We start from the raw sequence: 17,939 nt of genomic DNA on the forward strand, positions 1-17,939 counted from the left end.
ACGTATATATATTCCCAAATAAAAATCTAAAACCTTTAGTGTTCATTTGCTTTCTAATCCCCTAAAATAAAATATGGACCAAACACCTGCCTTCAGAAGTCACCCAATCTGTAAATAAAGCTCACCTGTGTGTAATGTAATCAGAGTATAAATCCAGCTGTTCTGTAAAGGCCTCTGAGGTTTGTTGGAGAACATTGCTGAACAAACAACATCATGAAGTCCAAGGAACAGCAGACAAGCCAACGATCAAGGCATGGAGGCGTTTGAAAGAGAGTAAGGTTATAAAACGATATTCTTCACTCTTAGTGAACTGACAAGACGGTATTAGTAAGGAGGAAGAGGTGTGGGTTACATACAAATGCAAGCCACACTTTCTAGATGTTTTGTTGTAAAAATAAATTAAATAACTGTAGAAAATGATGTCTATTTTCTTCCACTTGACAATTATGCACAACTTTAATGGATAAAATTCTATTAAATTAAAATTATGTGTATTGTTGTAACATGACAAAATGTCTAAAAATTCAATAAATACTTTATAAATGAATTGTAGTAGTGATATGAGCAGCTATTCATAACACATAGAGGAAGTGGGTGTACAGTTGGCATCCCAATGATTTATTCAATCACACTTTACCAAACAGCACTGGATAGAGTAAGTTTTTCTATCTGTTTATGTGCGGAGGAGTGCGTACTCTCTCTTTGCTCTATTTCATTTGATTGCGGCTAGCAGAAAATAACAATGAACTCCCTTGAGGAATCTGTGGGAGGTAATGACAGAGATTGTCCCTGTGAAATGAGTTTTCCCCACATATATGTATGTGCCAGAATGTTAGTGAAAAGGATGCGTGCGTGAGTGTGTGTGTTTATGAAAGTGAAAAATACAGAGGAAGAAATGAAAACAGACGTAAAAGTGGAGAAAAAAGAAATATGCATATGTATAGGTGGATAAATGGGGGTGGGTGGGACACTCGTGGGCCGTGGGCACCAGTTCTCATACTCAAACACACTGGTATCTGCACATAGTAGAATGGGAGGAGTATTTTTCTGGATGTGAAGAACTCTACTCTATCAACGCATCCTATTCTACTACATCTCCTCCCACATTTCCCTCTCTCCCTCCTCCACCACCTTTATTTCCCACTCTCCCGGGACGTGACACAGAATCCTTTTTAACTGCAGTACATTCATTACAAGAACCCTTCTACCCCCACATCCTCCATGGACACCCCCACTCCTCCAGTTCTCTCCCCTTCTATCCCATAAGCAGAATAAGACAGCGTACCTATCCACCTCAAGCAGCTGTCTTGGACTTTACACTCTAATTAACAGCAAGATAGTTGAACAGGAGAGACGACTGGGCTGCAAAAGATCGTACGCGCTCATTCATGTGCAGCACTGGCACATTTCTGCACCTCAAAGCGTAGAAGCACAGAGCAGAGCCTGCAGATAGCGTGGGTGTTGGAACCAGGGCCAGCCAGAACTGCTAGCTCTCAGTCTTCCCTTAATGAACGTTCCTACTTCGAGCGAGCAATGAATCTGCATTTCCCGCAAACACAAGTAAACCTAAAAATAGTCACGTTGTGAAAGGTTGAAAACATAAGGATGTTACTCATAAAACCCAGACAAAAATGTTTAAAAAGACCTAAAATAATCTTCTGTAGAAATTTTTTTTTTAGAAAAATCCAACATTGTTGAGTACATTTTACAAAATCTCTCTACCTGAATTTTTGACTATTCCACTTTGAACAATCTTACAAGACAATCCAGGATCTTCTTCTGCATCCTATTCATACTATTGCATATACATTTCAATAACTGCCTTAGGTAATTGTGCCTCTTTTACAAACTTCAGCATTTAATTTGTATCATACATTATTTAATCATCAGCTAAGCCAGGGTGCAAGACATTTTTTGAAAATGTTGAACAACGTAAGGGCGTGAACACCATAGTTCTCACACACTCTTTATGCTAACCATGTGTGTCACTGCCACACCATTTACACAACCACGGTACAGATAATGCAGCAATGCCAACCTGTGCATAATGGAGTCTTAAAACTGACGGTGAAATTAATTGTCAGTCATTTGCACTGACTTTTTTATTCAGAAAGTTGGTCATGAAGTCAGTTTTCATAACAATCTGCTCACTCAGAGCATTGAATTTTGATTCCGAAATGGTCAATTGACTCTTAAATATGGAAAAGCCATAAAAGATGACTGTCATCAAAAAAAAAAGCATCAAAATCTTGTTGGATTCAGCTGAACTCTAACTAGACACCATTGATCTCAATCCATGTGAAAAGCTGTCATGCAGGCTTTCATAACCCGACAGAACTTGATACTTCATAAAAATCACCTTTACAGTCTCATGCTTAGACCAGTGTAACACACAACTTTCCAACATACATAGCAAGGTAAGAACAGCATCTTTATAGACTTTTTTTCCTCTTCTCAGCTCACTCCACAGGTTCTATATAAGATTTACATCTACAGGCTGAGATGGTTATGGAAGAATAGTTAATTTGGCAACATGTCTGCCGAACATTTTCAGTTGTGAGAAAACGTTTTACAGTAAAAAGCCTGCTTTTTCAAGGTCTCATCGAAACCAGGTTCTCAATAAGATTTCCTGTACCCACTGTACCCAATAGTGGGCATGGAGTGTTTTTCCACTCATCCTTTGTTCTATGGCCAAACTCACCTGGAGTGTTTCTTGCTGAAAAGTTTACCATTGTCTGGCCTGACAAAAGGGAAGTTCCAGTTAAAGTTTGAGAATGGGAGAAGTATTTCCCTGGTTGAATTTAGATTCCTGAGATGTACAGTAACCTCCATAAGCATAAATGATGCTTTGTCAGAAAATAGTTTTTTCTTGCATTTAGATAACGCCCAATTGTTTCATAGTCTGTGCTGTTCCCTGAGACTAGGGTTTTTTACATTTTAAACACCCTTAACATAAAATAGATAAAGCATTGAAAGATTGGGCAATTGATGCTGCATGTTTCTACTGAGACTCATTAAAGGATGCTTTCAGGAAATATTGGTTTTTCATTTATTTTGTGAATTCCAAGAAAAATGGAAGCTTCTGCCTGCTGACTTATTCTAAAAGCTTTTTCACATTAGTCTGTTACTCTTGTAGTGAAGTTTAGCAACCACACTTCATAGTTTCGTCCTGCATGGATCTGAGAAAGGCTGAGGGCCCCTAACTAATTTATTTATTTGGCAGGTGCTTTGGATAAATGAACAGTCTTCAAACGACAGTAATGGCAGCAATATCATATAAGTTTTAAACACTGTTCATTGTGACAGTTACTGTATATGTAATCTGAATAATTAGGCTGGCTTCTTCTGAATTGAATGAAAAGGTTTTCATGTGCTTGTTATTAGTTATTATGGCTAATTGTGTATCAATGGTTTCATTTTTTTCTTCAAAATATTTCAATGTCATTTTATTCTTTGATACAATTTCTGTCTTTAGTTACAAAGTAGCACTGAAAGAACTCCATTTCGCACAGCTTGAGTTATTATGAAAAAATCTCATTTATTATAAGCCATGATGATTTCTCTTTACAAAAATAGGTAGAAAAACATTACTATATGAAAACAATAAAAAGGAAGTAAGGGTTGGTCCAATAAAAAATAAATATATATATATATATATTGAGCATGTAAAAGTTGTACAACACATCAAAAAATATAAATCGTTCTAAACTCTAACACTAAGCTATTTATGATTATTACTTCCACATCTCCACAAGCATATTTTATAATGCTTTGACAGAAAACCTTTTGCTGCCATTGAGATTGTGCCCAATTGTTTCATAATTTGTGTAGTTCTCTGAGTCTAGGTTTTGTACATTATTAACAGCCTTAAAGCAGCTAAAATGAAGGTTCCTCCTCATGGATGAGTTTATGCAGAAATCTGGGGACAAAGATTTCTGACCACCACAAAGGAAAAGTCCAGAATGCCATCACAAGCATTATTGTGAATAAAATCAGACCAAAACAAAATTCATACTATAATGTTTCATTGTAGCTGAAGGTTAAAAGTTTGTCACTACAAACTGTGTGAAAATGTGTAGCTACAATGCACTTTAAATTAAAGACAGAGATGATAAATTCCGTGATATTGTGCTGATGATCATTAAGATTGACAGTCAATGACAAAATCAGGCCTCAGATATGTCTGTCTTATCAGCTAAATACAATTCTTCATTTAGTTTCTAGTACATCCAGATTTAAAAAATATGGGAAAAAAAACATGAAATATTTTGGAATTCATTTTTTCTACATTAGAAAATAATCATTGACTCAGATATATTCAAAAACACACACAAAAGCCCTTTAAAAACGAGTGAAGGGCTTCTCTTTCTGATGAGATTTAGCACTTGACCACATGCTGTCCAAGATGGGAAGACAGATGGAATTCATTGTAATAAAGCAATCTGTCCAGAAAATATCCAAACATAGGCACGCATGGTGAGAGTTCATTGTCTGAAGGGAAGAGCGCCTGGAGAGTTTACACTGATGCAGATGAGGAGAGGAAATGATGCCTCGAGGCCGAGCCGACAGCAAAGACTGAGAGGCAGAGAGAAGGATGGGAGGGCTGGATGAGGGAGAGAGAAAACAGGCTGAAACATTCAGGAGAAGAGTGGATAGTCTGCAGGACGCCATCGATCGAACACCAGCAGAAACAGACAGCCAGACCAGAAGCATTGCAGGCTGACAAGCAGCAGAGCTGCTGACCCCACACACATCTGAAGAGCAGGATTAATCAATTAGTCTGAACTTAAAGTAGTGAAGCAATTTGTCTACTCAGAAGCAGGCATCAAAACAACTGACCTTTTATGGCATGCCGAGTCTGACTCTGCTCTATTGTAACTTGATGGAATTAGACTGCATGTCAAAATATTTCAACCTGAATATAACTGTATGTGAATCAGCTGCATTCAGCTGAAATGTGCATACTCCACTCTATTTATTAAGCACAGGTTTGACCAGTCTCCTTATTGTTGTGTTATTGTTTGTCTGATTGTAAGGTTAAAAGGTGGTGGTGCTACAATTAATTATCCCTTTTTATGCTTTCACAAACAGAATACAGGTTTCTTAAGTCCAAAAACTGATTTAAAAATCTCAGTGATTTTTGCAACTATCTGAGCTCAGGTTTAATTAGTTCAAGTGTTTCAGATAAAAGATGATCAAATGTAGTCTGGACTGAAAGCAATACTTTGGTTTACCATCAACAGTGAGCTGTGAACCACATGCTAACTTTGGCGGTTACTCTGTTATGGTACTTTCAAAAAGCTGACAAATCATATCTGACACTTCTGATTTCCACTGAAGCTGAAACACACAATGAAAATATTCGGTGAAGCCAAAATCACCACAACAAAGGTCAGTTTTTGATTGAAAAGATGTTTAATTTTGTAAATCAGATATCCTGACAGCAGAATATGGGATGAATTTGGTCTAAAAGTTAAAGTTTAGTAGAACATTATGGATGGTGCATCTAACTTGTTTATTTTTTTTCATTCATTACTGGAATGTAAAAATTAACTTACAACGACTAAACAGACTGAGATACAGTCTAGTCTGAGCAGCATAAATTTAGATAGGTATTTTAAGGGCAAAATCAGGGCTAAAATTAAATCTTTTGCCCAGTTTGAAAAAAAATGCTTCTTTATCAGTCATTGCTCAGCTCAATACAGAACTTTAAAAACATAAATAAAAACATCCTTCAGGATTACACCCCATGTAAAGATTTAAGAACTCTTCAACCAATGTCTTTAATTACAGCGGCATAATCTCAAACTGAGTTTCTTTGAACGATCCAGTCAATAATTTACGTGCATCGATGCGGCAGAGAAGAACAACCAAATGTTTGTTTAATCTTCTGTCTTAATCAGAAAATCTAATGTCCTGTTTCTCTGGAATAAACATATGATGTAACCAGAGGCTGATCTCATAAGATCATAAGAAACTGTGGAAAACATGAAAGTTAGGTCAGGTTAAAAGAAAAATAACTACTGACTTAAACTTGGCCATGTCTACAGTCGGAGCCACCACTAAAAAGTTAAAAGTACTGGACGTGTGATAGACAAGTTAATCTTGCTGCCACCCACAATAAGGAGGACTGTAAAGGAGGCAAAAAAAATCTCAAAAGAGAAATACAGCCAGAGTGGCATCTTGGGATCTCCAAGTCTCCATAACATCTACTAATTTAGAGGCTTTCACACACACGCTCACCAGGGATGCCAAAAAGAAAAAAATGTGGAAAGCACTGAAGTAATCTGTCCTAAATCCAAATATTGAGCAGATTTACAAGTAACTGAAAAATGATACAACAACCAATACACTAAAGAATACACTCAGCCTCTTCACCAAGGATAAACTTTCCACCAACGGATTTCCGATTTGACAGTATCTCTCTGAGTGGTGAGATGATTGACTAGTTTCCCTCTGACACATCAGGCAGGCTGAGTGTCAGCCTCACCGGCTGCTCGCTGTTGCCATCAGCGGCAGAGTGCTCTCTGCGCCAAACATTTTCTGCCTCCCTCTCTGGCCTGGCTGGGCCTGATTAAAACCTTCTGCTGAAACAAGGTCATAATTCACTTAGCCATTTCCCAATTTCCGCATAATTACCCTCCCGCTTTGCGAACGCTAACACACACACACACACGCCTTCACACCACATCGCCGACACAAACACATCTCCTCTCTGATTCGTGTCATTACTGAGAGGAGAGTGGTTAAAAGGTTTCAGAGTTGGCCTCTTAGTGACAGCTTAAATGGATAAAACCTCAATTAAAGACTCGCTCGCTCTCTACCACGCTCTCTCTCAGTGGATGGAAGAAGCAAAATTCTGTGCAGTTTGGTGAAGCGAGGAATCTTCTTTGGCTTGTCTTTTTTTTTTTTAAGCTGCTAAATTGAACCTTCAAACTCAGTGAGACTTTCTCATCTCCGTGCATAATTAATTTTTACAAAACCTGTTTGAGAGAAACCGTGGACATTATTCATAATCAAGGCTGAACAACTAACAATAATTTCTGCCCATTGAGGAGTTACATTACTACAATGGATGGATGGATGGACGACCGGACGGACGGACGGAAACAGTTTTCCGAACTACCTTCGTTTTTGTACACTTCCAGAAAAGGAAAACAATCATTACTCTGTTACATTCTAGACTTCTCACTTTTGTCAAGACTACAGCAACGCTGTAATCTGTCTGCCTGTAATCAATTTCAACATGTGCTATTAATGAAAACTGCAGCCATCTAACATGAAACTGCTCAGCCTTTATGTAGAAGAGGACTAATTGTCTCATCTGTAGAGTTTATAAGAGTTAGGCCGCTCTGCTCTGCTCTGCTCTGATCGGGTTCAGCATATGGCCTCATAACTGCTGTTTCGCTGCTATCATTAGCCATGATATCAACACACCATATGAGCATCTGTTATCTGCATGTGTGTGTGCGCGCGAGTCTATATTAGTTACCCCCTCCTCCTCCTCAAAATCCCCAGTGCCTGTGGGAAATAGAGTAGGTATCAATGAAAACGCTCACACACTTCATGCACACTAATGCCTAACCCACTTTGAAACAGCTTGTAAACATCACAGCCTTGTTATTAGCACCTGATTACGCTCCTAGAGCTTAGGCATCAGCTTACAGGGCAACACTAAGATCAACAACATCTCATGTGTGAAACGGTACACGTGTTTTCATGCACTGCTAAGAACACGGTCGCTGTGGGAGACATTGCTTTTTGAAAACTTCCATATTGTTACTAAATGTTGCTAAAGGTGAGGGAAATTAGAGGACGCAGTCATTTCACTCTATAAAAAATGAACACTTGCAGTTCATGAGACGAAATTTCAAGTTATAAAAAATGGATGATGCTTATAGAACCTGCCATGTTGGACGTTTCTAGAGTACAAAAAGGATTGAAGCAGAGGGACTGATGAAAACACATGGCCAATTCAATCTCTCTTTAAGAAATATCCCATAATCCTTTTTATTCAACATTTACTGCCTTGAGCCATCAATGATTCTTTATATTAGTAGCAGAGGTGGCGCTACACTGTATGTAATAGAACAATAACTGCAAAACAGGATTTTACTTTTTTAAAACAGTGGATACAGAGTTGATATGTTCAACTAGCTTCGTCATCTCTTATTACAGCCAACATCACTAATTGAACAGTATCTGTTTGTATTCCTTAGACAGTTCGGATCATTTGCTTAACTACTGAAAATATGCCTTACATATTCTTCTCCAGCACGCTCCACGACAGCCAAAAGTTGAATGCTTCACAGCTTTAATTTTGTTTGTATTTCCTTTTAATTCCTGTAAAGCGCTTTGTATTGCCTTGTTGCTGAAAATGTGCTATATAAATAAAATTACCTTTACTTTTACCTACCTTTTTACTTTAAATGTCAGTATGATGTGCTTTTTCTGACATTTCAATGTTAGTATTATGCCACGTGTAACAGTAGGCAAAACTTTCAAAATGTTTCACTTTTGTCTCTTGAGTCCAATGGATATTTTCACAAGATTTTTGAGGATCCACAAGATGTTTTTGTTAAATGTAAGACGAGTCTTTATGTAGTTTTTTTTTTCTTTTGCTCAGCAGTGGTTTTCTCTCCTTTGTTTAGCTCTCCTCTGGATGCCATTTTCTCTCTTTCTTACTGTTGAACACTGATCTTCATTTAGGTAAGTGGGGGCTGCAATGCTTTAAATTATGTTCTTGGTTCTTTACTAACCTCCCAGACGAGTACACTGCTATTTCAACATTCTCTGCCTTAGAGGATAGAACTTTTCCGAACTGACCAATTTGTAGTCTGTCCTTAAAATGTCTCAGATCGAGGAATGATGTTGCTTATTTTTTATATATTTTTTATATACTTCAGGTTGTCAGACGGATTCCCAATAAGCAGGTTCTTGATTGCACTGGTTAGCCAGTACTAAGGCCTGGCCAAAAAAATTGAACCAAGAAAATGTGAATAATCACAGATAATTCATAATTTAACAGGTTTAGATACATTTCTTCCCTTTCTAATATAAACCATTATATCAAAACAGTATTTTGTATTTACCCAAGTTATCCATGCCTGGTATCAAAAGTTGTTTGATGATGAATGCAAACAAAGAAATAACAGAGGAAATCTGTGAAGAAGCAAATAGATTTTGCTTCTTTAGGTTCTTGTTTTTTATATCTGAGTACATTTTCTTTTTGTTCTCCAGGTTGTGTTGTATCTGATTGGACTTTCTTTGCCTCCATATATTCCTAAATATTAAAAGCATGCAGCATTTATTGAACAAGTCTCATTCTGATTCTTGTCCAGTTTTGCTTGTTTTAATTCCAGTATTTCCTAAGAAACTTTCTTAATCGTACATCTCTAATCAAGTAAAATTGCTGCCTTACCTAATTACCTCCATTCTAAACCTCCCATCATATAACACATGACAGTAGATTAACACAGAAGTCCCTAGGTGATTTTAGATGCCAGTTTTGGCTCTGGCCTTCTGTGATTTTCACAACTATATTTCCCTGGCGATCAGATTAAGGGCTATCAGTGCAGTCGAGCAGCAGATTGTGGTCAGCAATTGAACCAGCAGCACAGAAGGAAAGACTCCACATTTTGAACTCCCTGCGTTTTCGCATCTGTGCACACCTGGCCAGACCCCAGGTGCATCGGTCAGACTGTTGGTTTTGGAATGTTACTGTAATCGGGCGTCATGGACAGCAGCAGAGGGAAGCTTTTAATCATCCTCCTACTGTTCAGAAAGCACCACAGTGTGAGAAGCAATCACTCACCCTCACAGTGACATCTTTAAGTAATTTACACCGTCCTGTAAAATCGTTCACGTGTCTTGATGAGATTCTAGATAACAAGCACATGTTCAGAAAGCTAAATGGACACCAGATCTCAGATATCCACCCCCCAAAAAATCACAATTACCGATTGTTCAATTTATAATAACAAATAACAATTCATCCTGTTTTGAGCTAATTTTCCGTATTGCAACTCAAGGCCCATTAATAACTGTTAGGGCTACAGCTGAGAGGTGGCCTCATGCATTACTTTTATTACAGCAGATCACTCAATAGTCCACTGAAAATGAACAAAGCCTGCATAAATCCACTGTTTTTGTGCAGTTCTTAATTTTCAAATTTACCACAGCCTACCCGTCTTTAACACAAATCAGGTTTTTCTTGGTCAGTTTCATTGCTCATTCTGATTTTGACCCAAACTGATTTCTAATGACTCCAAAGCAATTTTCTTGACAGGGATTGTAACATTAAATTCATCAGAAAGCAAATAAATTATTTAAAAAATTCTCCATTTATCTCCATTCATCATAAACCTTTGTCTCTGATCTTTATCTAATTTTCAAGAAACAGAGTCTCACAAGGAACACACTGCCTGATCATGCATTTGTAGACTGAAAATTATGCTTTTTTTAATATTTTTGCTCCATTTACAAGAAAAGAATAAATAAATTAAACTTAATTGTCAATGTCAAATTAGAGCCGATTGAGAAATATTGATCCATGTGGCTCTTTGACCATTCGATACGTGCATCTTTACTGCTTTACTTAGAATCTAAACCATGGCACTATACTGTCTCAAAATTAGATCAGTGCCAGCGCTTCATTCTCTCTTCCACTTTCACAGCTCTTCCACTGATTAGCCAGTCACTACAGTAAAATCTATTGAAAAAAATAAAACATTCAAGACAGATTTATCACCTCAATATTTCTCGGTTTGTTTTCCTAAACCAAATCAAGGCCAATGCGTATTTTTTTCTTTTTTTTGTTGGTTAAATTCTACAAAAAGGCATGTTTGTGAGCTTTGGTCAACACCTGAAAGAATGTGAACATTCATAAAGCGTAGCCGTAGAAAAGAAAAATAAGATCTCAAAGCAAGGAAACGCATTTTAATGTAGTGGGAAAAGTCAGACCAACCTAATTTGACAGTTTCCCATTAAGGTACCCCACAAAACACCACCTCCCACGGAGGGCTTCATGTAAGAGGAACTGAGCACAGTCCTAAAAAATCCAACTTATTAATGAGGCGCGACAGAAATTTCCCCCTGCTCCCTTTTAGCATGCATGTCCCGTATTCCTTCGCTCATTTACAAGACAAAAAAACCTTCCCAATCAGAAAAAAATTATTATTTACTTTCACAAAGACACTTGCAGCAGCATGGGAGAGCCAACAACATTGAATCATATTATGCAAACACCAGTGATCCATCACGCAGGAGTTCCCTATTGCTTTTAATTAATGAGGCCTCAGTGCAGAGCATCTGCACACACATCTTCACACCCAGCAACCCGGATCCATTCACCCATGCACACGGCACAGCCTTATTATTCTTCACTAATGAATTATCTGATTCTTATGTCATGTGATTAGGACGGATGGTGAGGCTTCCATACGGGAGGCATGCAGGTGTCAGGCTCACACACAGGTGGGAGCTCTCAGATTAAAACTTTCTTTGAGCAGACATACTTTGGCCTTAAGTGGATCTGGGATACAACTGGGTTTGATGATATGCTAGAGGCAGAATGTCAGGCCTCTCTGTCTTGCAAAACACACACAGAAAAAAATCCATCTGACCAGAGCTGAGCACTATTACTATTATTGTGTTGACCCTTTCCCCCCTTTTTCTTTTGTAATTCAGCTCAAAATTCATCTGCACCCTTCTGGACTTTCCTCCTCTGTCCTCTCGCAGCATCACTCACTCTCGTATTGTTTCCCTCCCAGCCTATGTGACTCTCCTCGCTTTCTTCAATGCAAGGGGAGCGGCATGAATAGAAAACAATTTCCAGCTCGAGATCAATTACTAAACATATGGAAGCTCAACATCATGATGAAAAAACGCCGCAAGCGACAGCTGGCCACGTTTCAATGACCTGCCTTAGAGGTGACACCGTCATGGACGAACGCCTGAACGCAATATGAGCAGAAACAACAAATAACACAGGACGTAATCACTTGCAAAATATGCAACTGATAAATTGAGAGATATCGCTAATCAAGTTAACGGCTGTGTTATTGAATTACACTCGTACACATGTATACGGTTGCTCCCAGCGGTGGTTAATTGCCAGGTGGTGGAAGATAATGTGTGATTTAACGGACTGATGGATTTGCCTCTGTTTCCGTCACCCATCAGTGAACAGAGACATCTGTAGCAAACACTTACTCCCACACATAAAAACACACATCTAAAGAAACTTTTATGCCCTAATAAGGGAGAAACCTCCAGAAATGTGTGCGCAAACTTGTTGGAATTTCCCAAGCTTCATGAATCTGTTTGCATGTGTTAGTGCATGAGGCTGTTAATCCTTGCTAGACCGTTTCTTGTGGTTGATGAGTGGCCCGAGGTTAGGAGCTGCTCGGGAAGCTGCAGCATCCCGAGGCTTTACAATGTGTTTACTACTCAAACTGACAGCAATAGCACAGCTTATTATTGGCCTTGCAAGCCTCCGCACTACGCTGCGAGTTAGAGGAACTCCAGGGAGGCTGACCGCCAGTGGCTACAAAGCATGCCAGCCAAGCCTGTAACTATTGGCAGAGATTAAAATAAATGGTGGAAACTGAACCCGAGAAACAGAAAAAAATACATATTTCTGGTGTACACAAGAGGCGGTTGGACAGTTTTTTTCTTTAGTCTTTTGGTATGCAGGCATCAATGGCTCTTTGCCTGCAAATTAACTAAGAATGGTATGCTTGTGTGTCAGAGATGCATTCATCAGGCCGATCCAGATTTTTGGTTTTCTTTGAATCTGACCTTCAAGATTTTTTTTTCTGTAAAGCAAAGATTCCCAAAGTGTGGTGCGTCCCCTTGAGGGAAGCAATTGTACTGGTGGTTGATGAGGGGGATGAGTATCCCTACTGATACTGTTTTACTTTTACCCAAAAGAAACTAATGCATGTTGTAGTCTGAATAAAAGGAACTGAATATTTCTGCCCTTGTTTTCTTTCTTATTGCTGTTTAAAGTCCAACAGAAAATGAAGGAATTTCTAGACAGACAGACAGACAGATAGACAGATAGACAGATAGATAGATAGATAGATAGATAGATAGATAGATAGATAGATAGATAGATAGATAGATAGATAGATAGAAAATGTTAAAGTAATAGAAAAAAATAAATAATAGCGCAAATAATAGCAGAAAAGTACCATAGTTAGTTTGACAGCAGGTAGTTTACACTCAACCTTGGTTTTGAGTGTCCATGACTAAACACATAGAAGAGAGACCATTGTGCTTTAGGTTTCTTGGTATATACTTTATTTATTTATACTTTATATATTGATTTTTTTTATTAAACTGAAAAACAATCTTATTGATAAATGCATAGTGGGAGTTTTCATTTTTAATGCATTTAACCAATCAGAAAAAAAATTTTTGTTCTGATAATCACCAATCACAGTCAATCAAGGGGAAATAGGTTGACTCTGATTTTTTTTTCTTCAACGAAACACAAAAGGCAATTTTGCTCTGTGCTTTTCAGACATGAAATTTTGAATCTAACAGAAAATGAAGGATTTACAACATTATCTCAATTTATGCATGAAAGCACACCTTCCCAACCTGCATTTTATTACGTCCTAAAATGTGTAATAAAAACCATATTATTTGTTGAATCACTCTAAAACCAAAAATGATGTTCATTTTTAGCATCAGTGCATTATTTGAAAAAGGAAAAAGAAATTCTCAGCATTCGATTTGCCAATCACTAATTAGAGCTGATCAGGAATAAATTGGCAGGCTTCAATCTCCAACCGATTGATGGGTGCACCTCTGAAAAAAAAGTTATTGCTTCTTACTGCTCAGGCCGCTGTCATGGTGTCTGAGCACAGAGAGAACAGAAAAAAGGCTGCGATGTGAGGATCAGGGATGAGACAGGTCCACAGAGATCAGAATGTTCTTTAATTAACCACCTCTTCTTCTCCTTTTTTCTTTGTAAAAGACACTCACACTGCACCAGCTAAGAATATTCTGCCTCTGGGATGAAAACAGTAGTGGTAGGAAGGGAGGGGGAAGAAACTGCTGGGCTTTGCAGAACTCGGGTCCAAGAGCGCTAGGTTAAAGGTTAGGCATGCTCCATATTATTTTTATTTCTTTTTCTTGGAAAGAAAATGCCTCTTCTGGCTGTGAATGTGCAGCATAGATCAACGGACAAACGACAGAACTAAAAGCTTTGTCAAGGTTAGCGCTGCTCGAGTTACGCCTTGCTGATTGTGTGATCGTCCATTCCTTTGCTTTTCTTTATGCCTTTAAGCATCCCTTGCAAAAACCAACTTCTGTCTCAGATATAAAAACTGAGGGTGGAATTTCATTTGCATTTATTACCAAAATTATAATTCAAAGTAAGGGAGTTGGGGGAGATGTTAAATTATGAGGAGAAAAGCAAGAAAATTTAAGCTAAAACACTTGAGCACTAAGTGTGCAGCATTTTCCTGCAATTATGCTTCCAGTAACACGTCACAAACTAAGACCTTAGTGGTTTCCGCTTCTGTTACTTTATCCACTACTTACAGCTCTCCAGTTATGAGCTATAAAATAATCTCCCTCGCCTCTAATAGTTTTATTTCACGCCGCAAGCTAGAAACTGCTGGCCTACAATTGGAGTTGGCGCCGGCGGACCAAATCATTTAAGTCCCCCCCCCCCGTCCGAAAACAACAGCATATTTTCTCAAGCCTTACATGATGTTTGTACCCTTAATAGTACAGAATCATTGTTTTTCTCAATGCTCAGCCTTGGAAATAGTAGATGATGCAGAACAAAACACAAGATATTCTGAGCGATGCCTAGTACCAGAAACCATTCACAAAGATAGGACTCACTCCATGGTGAGAAAAAGGAAAACGGTGCAGTAAGAGAAAATAAGACCATTTTTGTAATTGAATTGTTTTGTGAACTCAATAAATCAATCTGCAAACAAGATTCAAATAAAATATTTCAATACTTCCGAGACAAACTGCATCCAAATGGGCTAGTTTTCATATAAATGTACATTTGCATGAACGATTTTTACTGTCCTGCTGCAGACTGGTGCTGCATTCCTTATAAATCCGGTGGCACAGAGCCATACATGAACTCAGGAGGAGAATGTTTAAATAAAAAACAGAGGAGGAATAAAAAAGACAGAACCGGGGAGCAAAGGATTAGGAGGATAAAAATAAAGACTCAGGCTCTGTGTGTAAACCAGAAAAGGGGGAGTTAGGGAGGAACAGAAAGAGATGGCAACTTGGAGAGTGAGAGATTGAACGGGTGACACTGCTGCAACACAATGGGGTCAGCATGAAGAAGAAGAGAAGACGGTAAGACAGAGGAGATGAGAGATGGAGGAGTCACATTCTCTCCCTCTCTCTATGCATGAACGTAGAGGGAATAAACTGTTACAAGCAGACTACAAGGAGCAGGAATATAAATATGTCTGAGCAGCTGTGGAGCAGAGGGTGTTGAAAAGATGTTTTGGAGCCACCTTGACCACACAGCGGGGGTCTGGCAGAGCAGGATTCAAAAATAGCTCCACTGAATTTCTTTCTCGGGCTTGTGCAACCTTTTCCATCAAGAGGAAAAAATAGATGGGCATGCAAAAAAAAAAAAAAGAAAGAGCACATACAAAGAGAGCAGGGAATGCATTAAAAGTGTAAAACGAGCCGTCCAGTATTAATAACGAAGATAAAGAAAGATAAAGACGGGGATCTTACTGTATGTTGGAGCTGTTCCAGTAAACGGAGTGCCTGTTGGCTGACACCTGGAGCATGCTGCCCCAGGTGAGACTCGTAAGCACCCAAAGAGACAGCGCTGCCAGAGCCATGCTCCCGGCTCCTCTCTCGGTCTCTGCGGCCACTCTCTCTCTCTCTCTCTCTCTCTCTCCCTCTCTCTCGGTCACCCCACCAAACAGCGCGGCTCAAACATCCCAGCAATGCCTAACAAGCGAGAAGGAGGCAATAAAAACAATGAAAAACATTTTACAAAGCTTCACGCATGCATGCACACAAACGGGCTACTTTCAGAGATGCTGTTTGGGTAAGAAGTGTTGTAAAAGTCTGTTGTAACACCAGACTGTGCGAACCTCCTCCTCCTCCTCTTCCACCAGCGGATCCCAGAGCTTCAAAGAACGGGGTTTATGGTCCGTGTTTATAACCGAGGCGCCCCCCTCTCCTCCTCCTCTCACCGGGGAACTGCTGCTGCTGAGGCCGCCAGAGAAGTGTCGCAGGTCGGCGTTGGGTCCAAGCGGGAGGTCGGTGTTCCTCCGGGTCTTTAAAGCAGTCCGAGAACGAGTTGTGTGCGGGTTATTTTAAATAAAATTTAAAAATATAAATAAAGGATCAACAGTAAAAAATTAAAAAAAAAAAGAAAGAAAGAAAAAGTCCTCCTCTTTTTAAGTGTTTTTTTTTTTTAACTGTTGCAGCTTATTTTCATTCTTTCCCAATAAATGCGCAGACGATCTCAAAGCTGCAGCAAAGCAACTAAAAACAAAATCAAGCTTTCTTCCCTTCCATAACCATCGTGCACGGTGAGCAGGCTGCCCGCACGTCGCTCTCCTCCTTCTCCTCCTCCTCTCTGTTTGGTAGGCACCACTCGTTCACTTCCTAACTCCACCCCCCTGCGAGCGACAGACAGAGAAAAAAAAGGCGCATTCCTCCAAGATTTGTGGCCGAGTTGCAGCACATCACCGGACATCGGCGCGACTTCAAGGTTTTTCCTTCAGTACCTGCGATTCACAGTGATGCTGCAAAAGTACATCCCGCTCTTGATGAGACGCAGCGATCATCTGCAACCAGTTTATTCCATCAACGTGCAGCCTTTTCACCACAGTGAAGCACACCTGCACGCACAGTTGTCTTATTAATGCAAAGACGGGGGTGACAAAAAAGCATATATCCATATATAAAATAATCCCGATTCCCCTCCAAACACAGTAGGTTAGTTTTATTCATCTTCAGTCCTCCTCATAAAGGGGGGAAATCCCTCTGGGAAAATGTGACTCACCACAAAACTGAACCAAATGTACTTCTTTTGTAAGTAATCCACGTTGAAAGCTGCTGCCTCGCAGAGAAGAATTTATGCACACTGAACCTTTTCACATTTGTCATTTTTCCAACCTAAATCCTCAATGATTGTTAAGCTGAAGAGGGTAAAAAATATGACATTGTTTTGAACGTTTTTGTGTTTAACAGATACAAATATGTAAAGTATTTGTATTCATCCGTTTCTGTTGGTGGGCTTCAACAGAACACCTGGTAGGCAGAAGCATTGCAACCATTCCAAGCCCCAGACCTGGTATTTTTTTACAAGTGATCCCAAGGGATCCCTTAGAAAAATCTGTCTCGTCTTAGTCTGTCGCTATTTATTTTTTCCGTTTTCATGCAGCCGGTCTAAAAAGGATGCTCATTTAATTTGATTTACACCATTTATTTGTTGCTTCCTGTTTGGAATCCTGCTCAAAGGTGAAGCTCTGCCCCAGACTTTTTATGACCAAAGAGTAAACTTTTGGTCACATCTGGCACAGGTCACTTCTTCTCTGCATTCTCTCTCCTATGACTTTAAACAAGAGCCTCTTATTGGCTTTCTTTCAACGATGACTCTCTACTTGTCACTCTTCCACAAAGACTCGATTTGTGGAAAGTATTTGACAAATAGTTTTCCTATTGAGAGTATAGCTGTAGCATGTCTGTAAATCTTCATTATCTGTCTTAATTTACAGGAATCAGATGTCTGATGAGTTGACTGACCGCTGAAGCCCGGCACCTCCATCACCTTCGATACACGTCTAGGGTATTATTTGTTGTGAGAGAAAGGGCAGACTGGAAAAAGAGACAGGAAAGGGGATAGAAAAGGAGAGGACTGGTGTATAGAAGTGAGATTGTTACAGTTTTCTTTTTTGCCTGCTGGGAATGAGTTGGTT

At 39.2% G+C, this 17,939-nt stretch overlaps 1 protein-coding gene across 4 annotated transcripts in view; it reads right to left on the minus strand.

Annotated features, from left to right (window-relative positions):
- Positions 1-16,851, minus strand: part of efna3b (ephrin-A3b) — a 79,208-nt gene extending 62,357 nt beyond the window's left edge. Inside the window, exons 1-2 of one of the 4 annotated variants that reach the window (XM_028013011.1) lie at positions 16,206-16,845; positions 15,736-15,957 (exon numbers count right to left, since the gene is read on the minus strand). In XM_028013011.1, coding sequence (XP_027868812.1) covers positions 15,736-15,845 — 110 coding nt within the window. In that variant the 5' untranslated portion in view covers positions 15,846-15,957; positions 16,206-16,845. Of the gene's footprint in view, positions 1-15,735; positions 15,958-16,038 lie in introns of all 4 variants that reach the window. The other 3 variants (XM_028013008.1, XM_028013010.1, XM_028013013.1) reach the window with 3 other exon arrangements.
- Between the last annotated feature and the right edge of the window lie 1,088 nt (positions 16,852-17,939).

This window comes from Xiphophorus couchianus, chromosome 3 (assembly GCF_001444195.1).
Source record: "Xiphophorus couchianus chromosome 3, X_couchianus-1.0, whole genome shotgun sequence".
NCBI classification, from domain to species: Eukaryota; Metazoa; Chordata; class Actinopteri; order Cyprinodontiformes; family Poeciliidae; genus Xiphophorus; species Xiphophorus couchianus.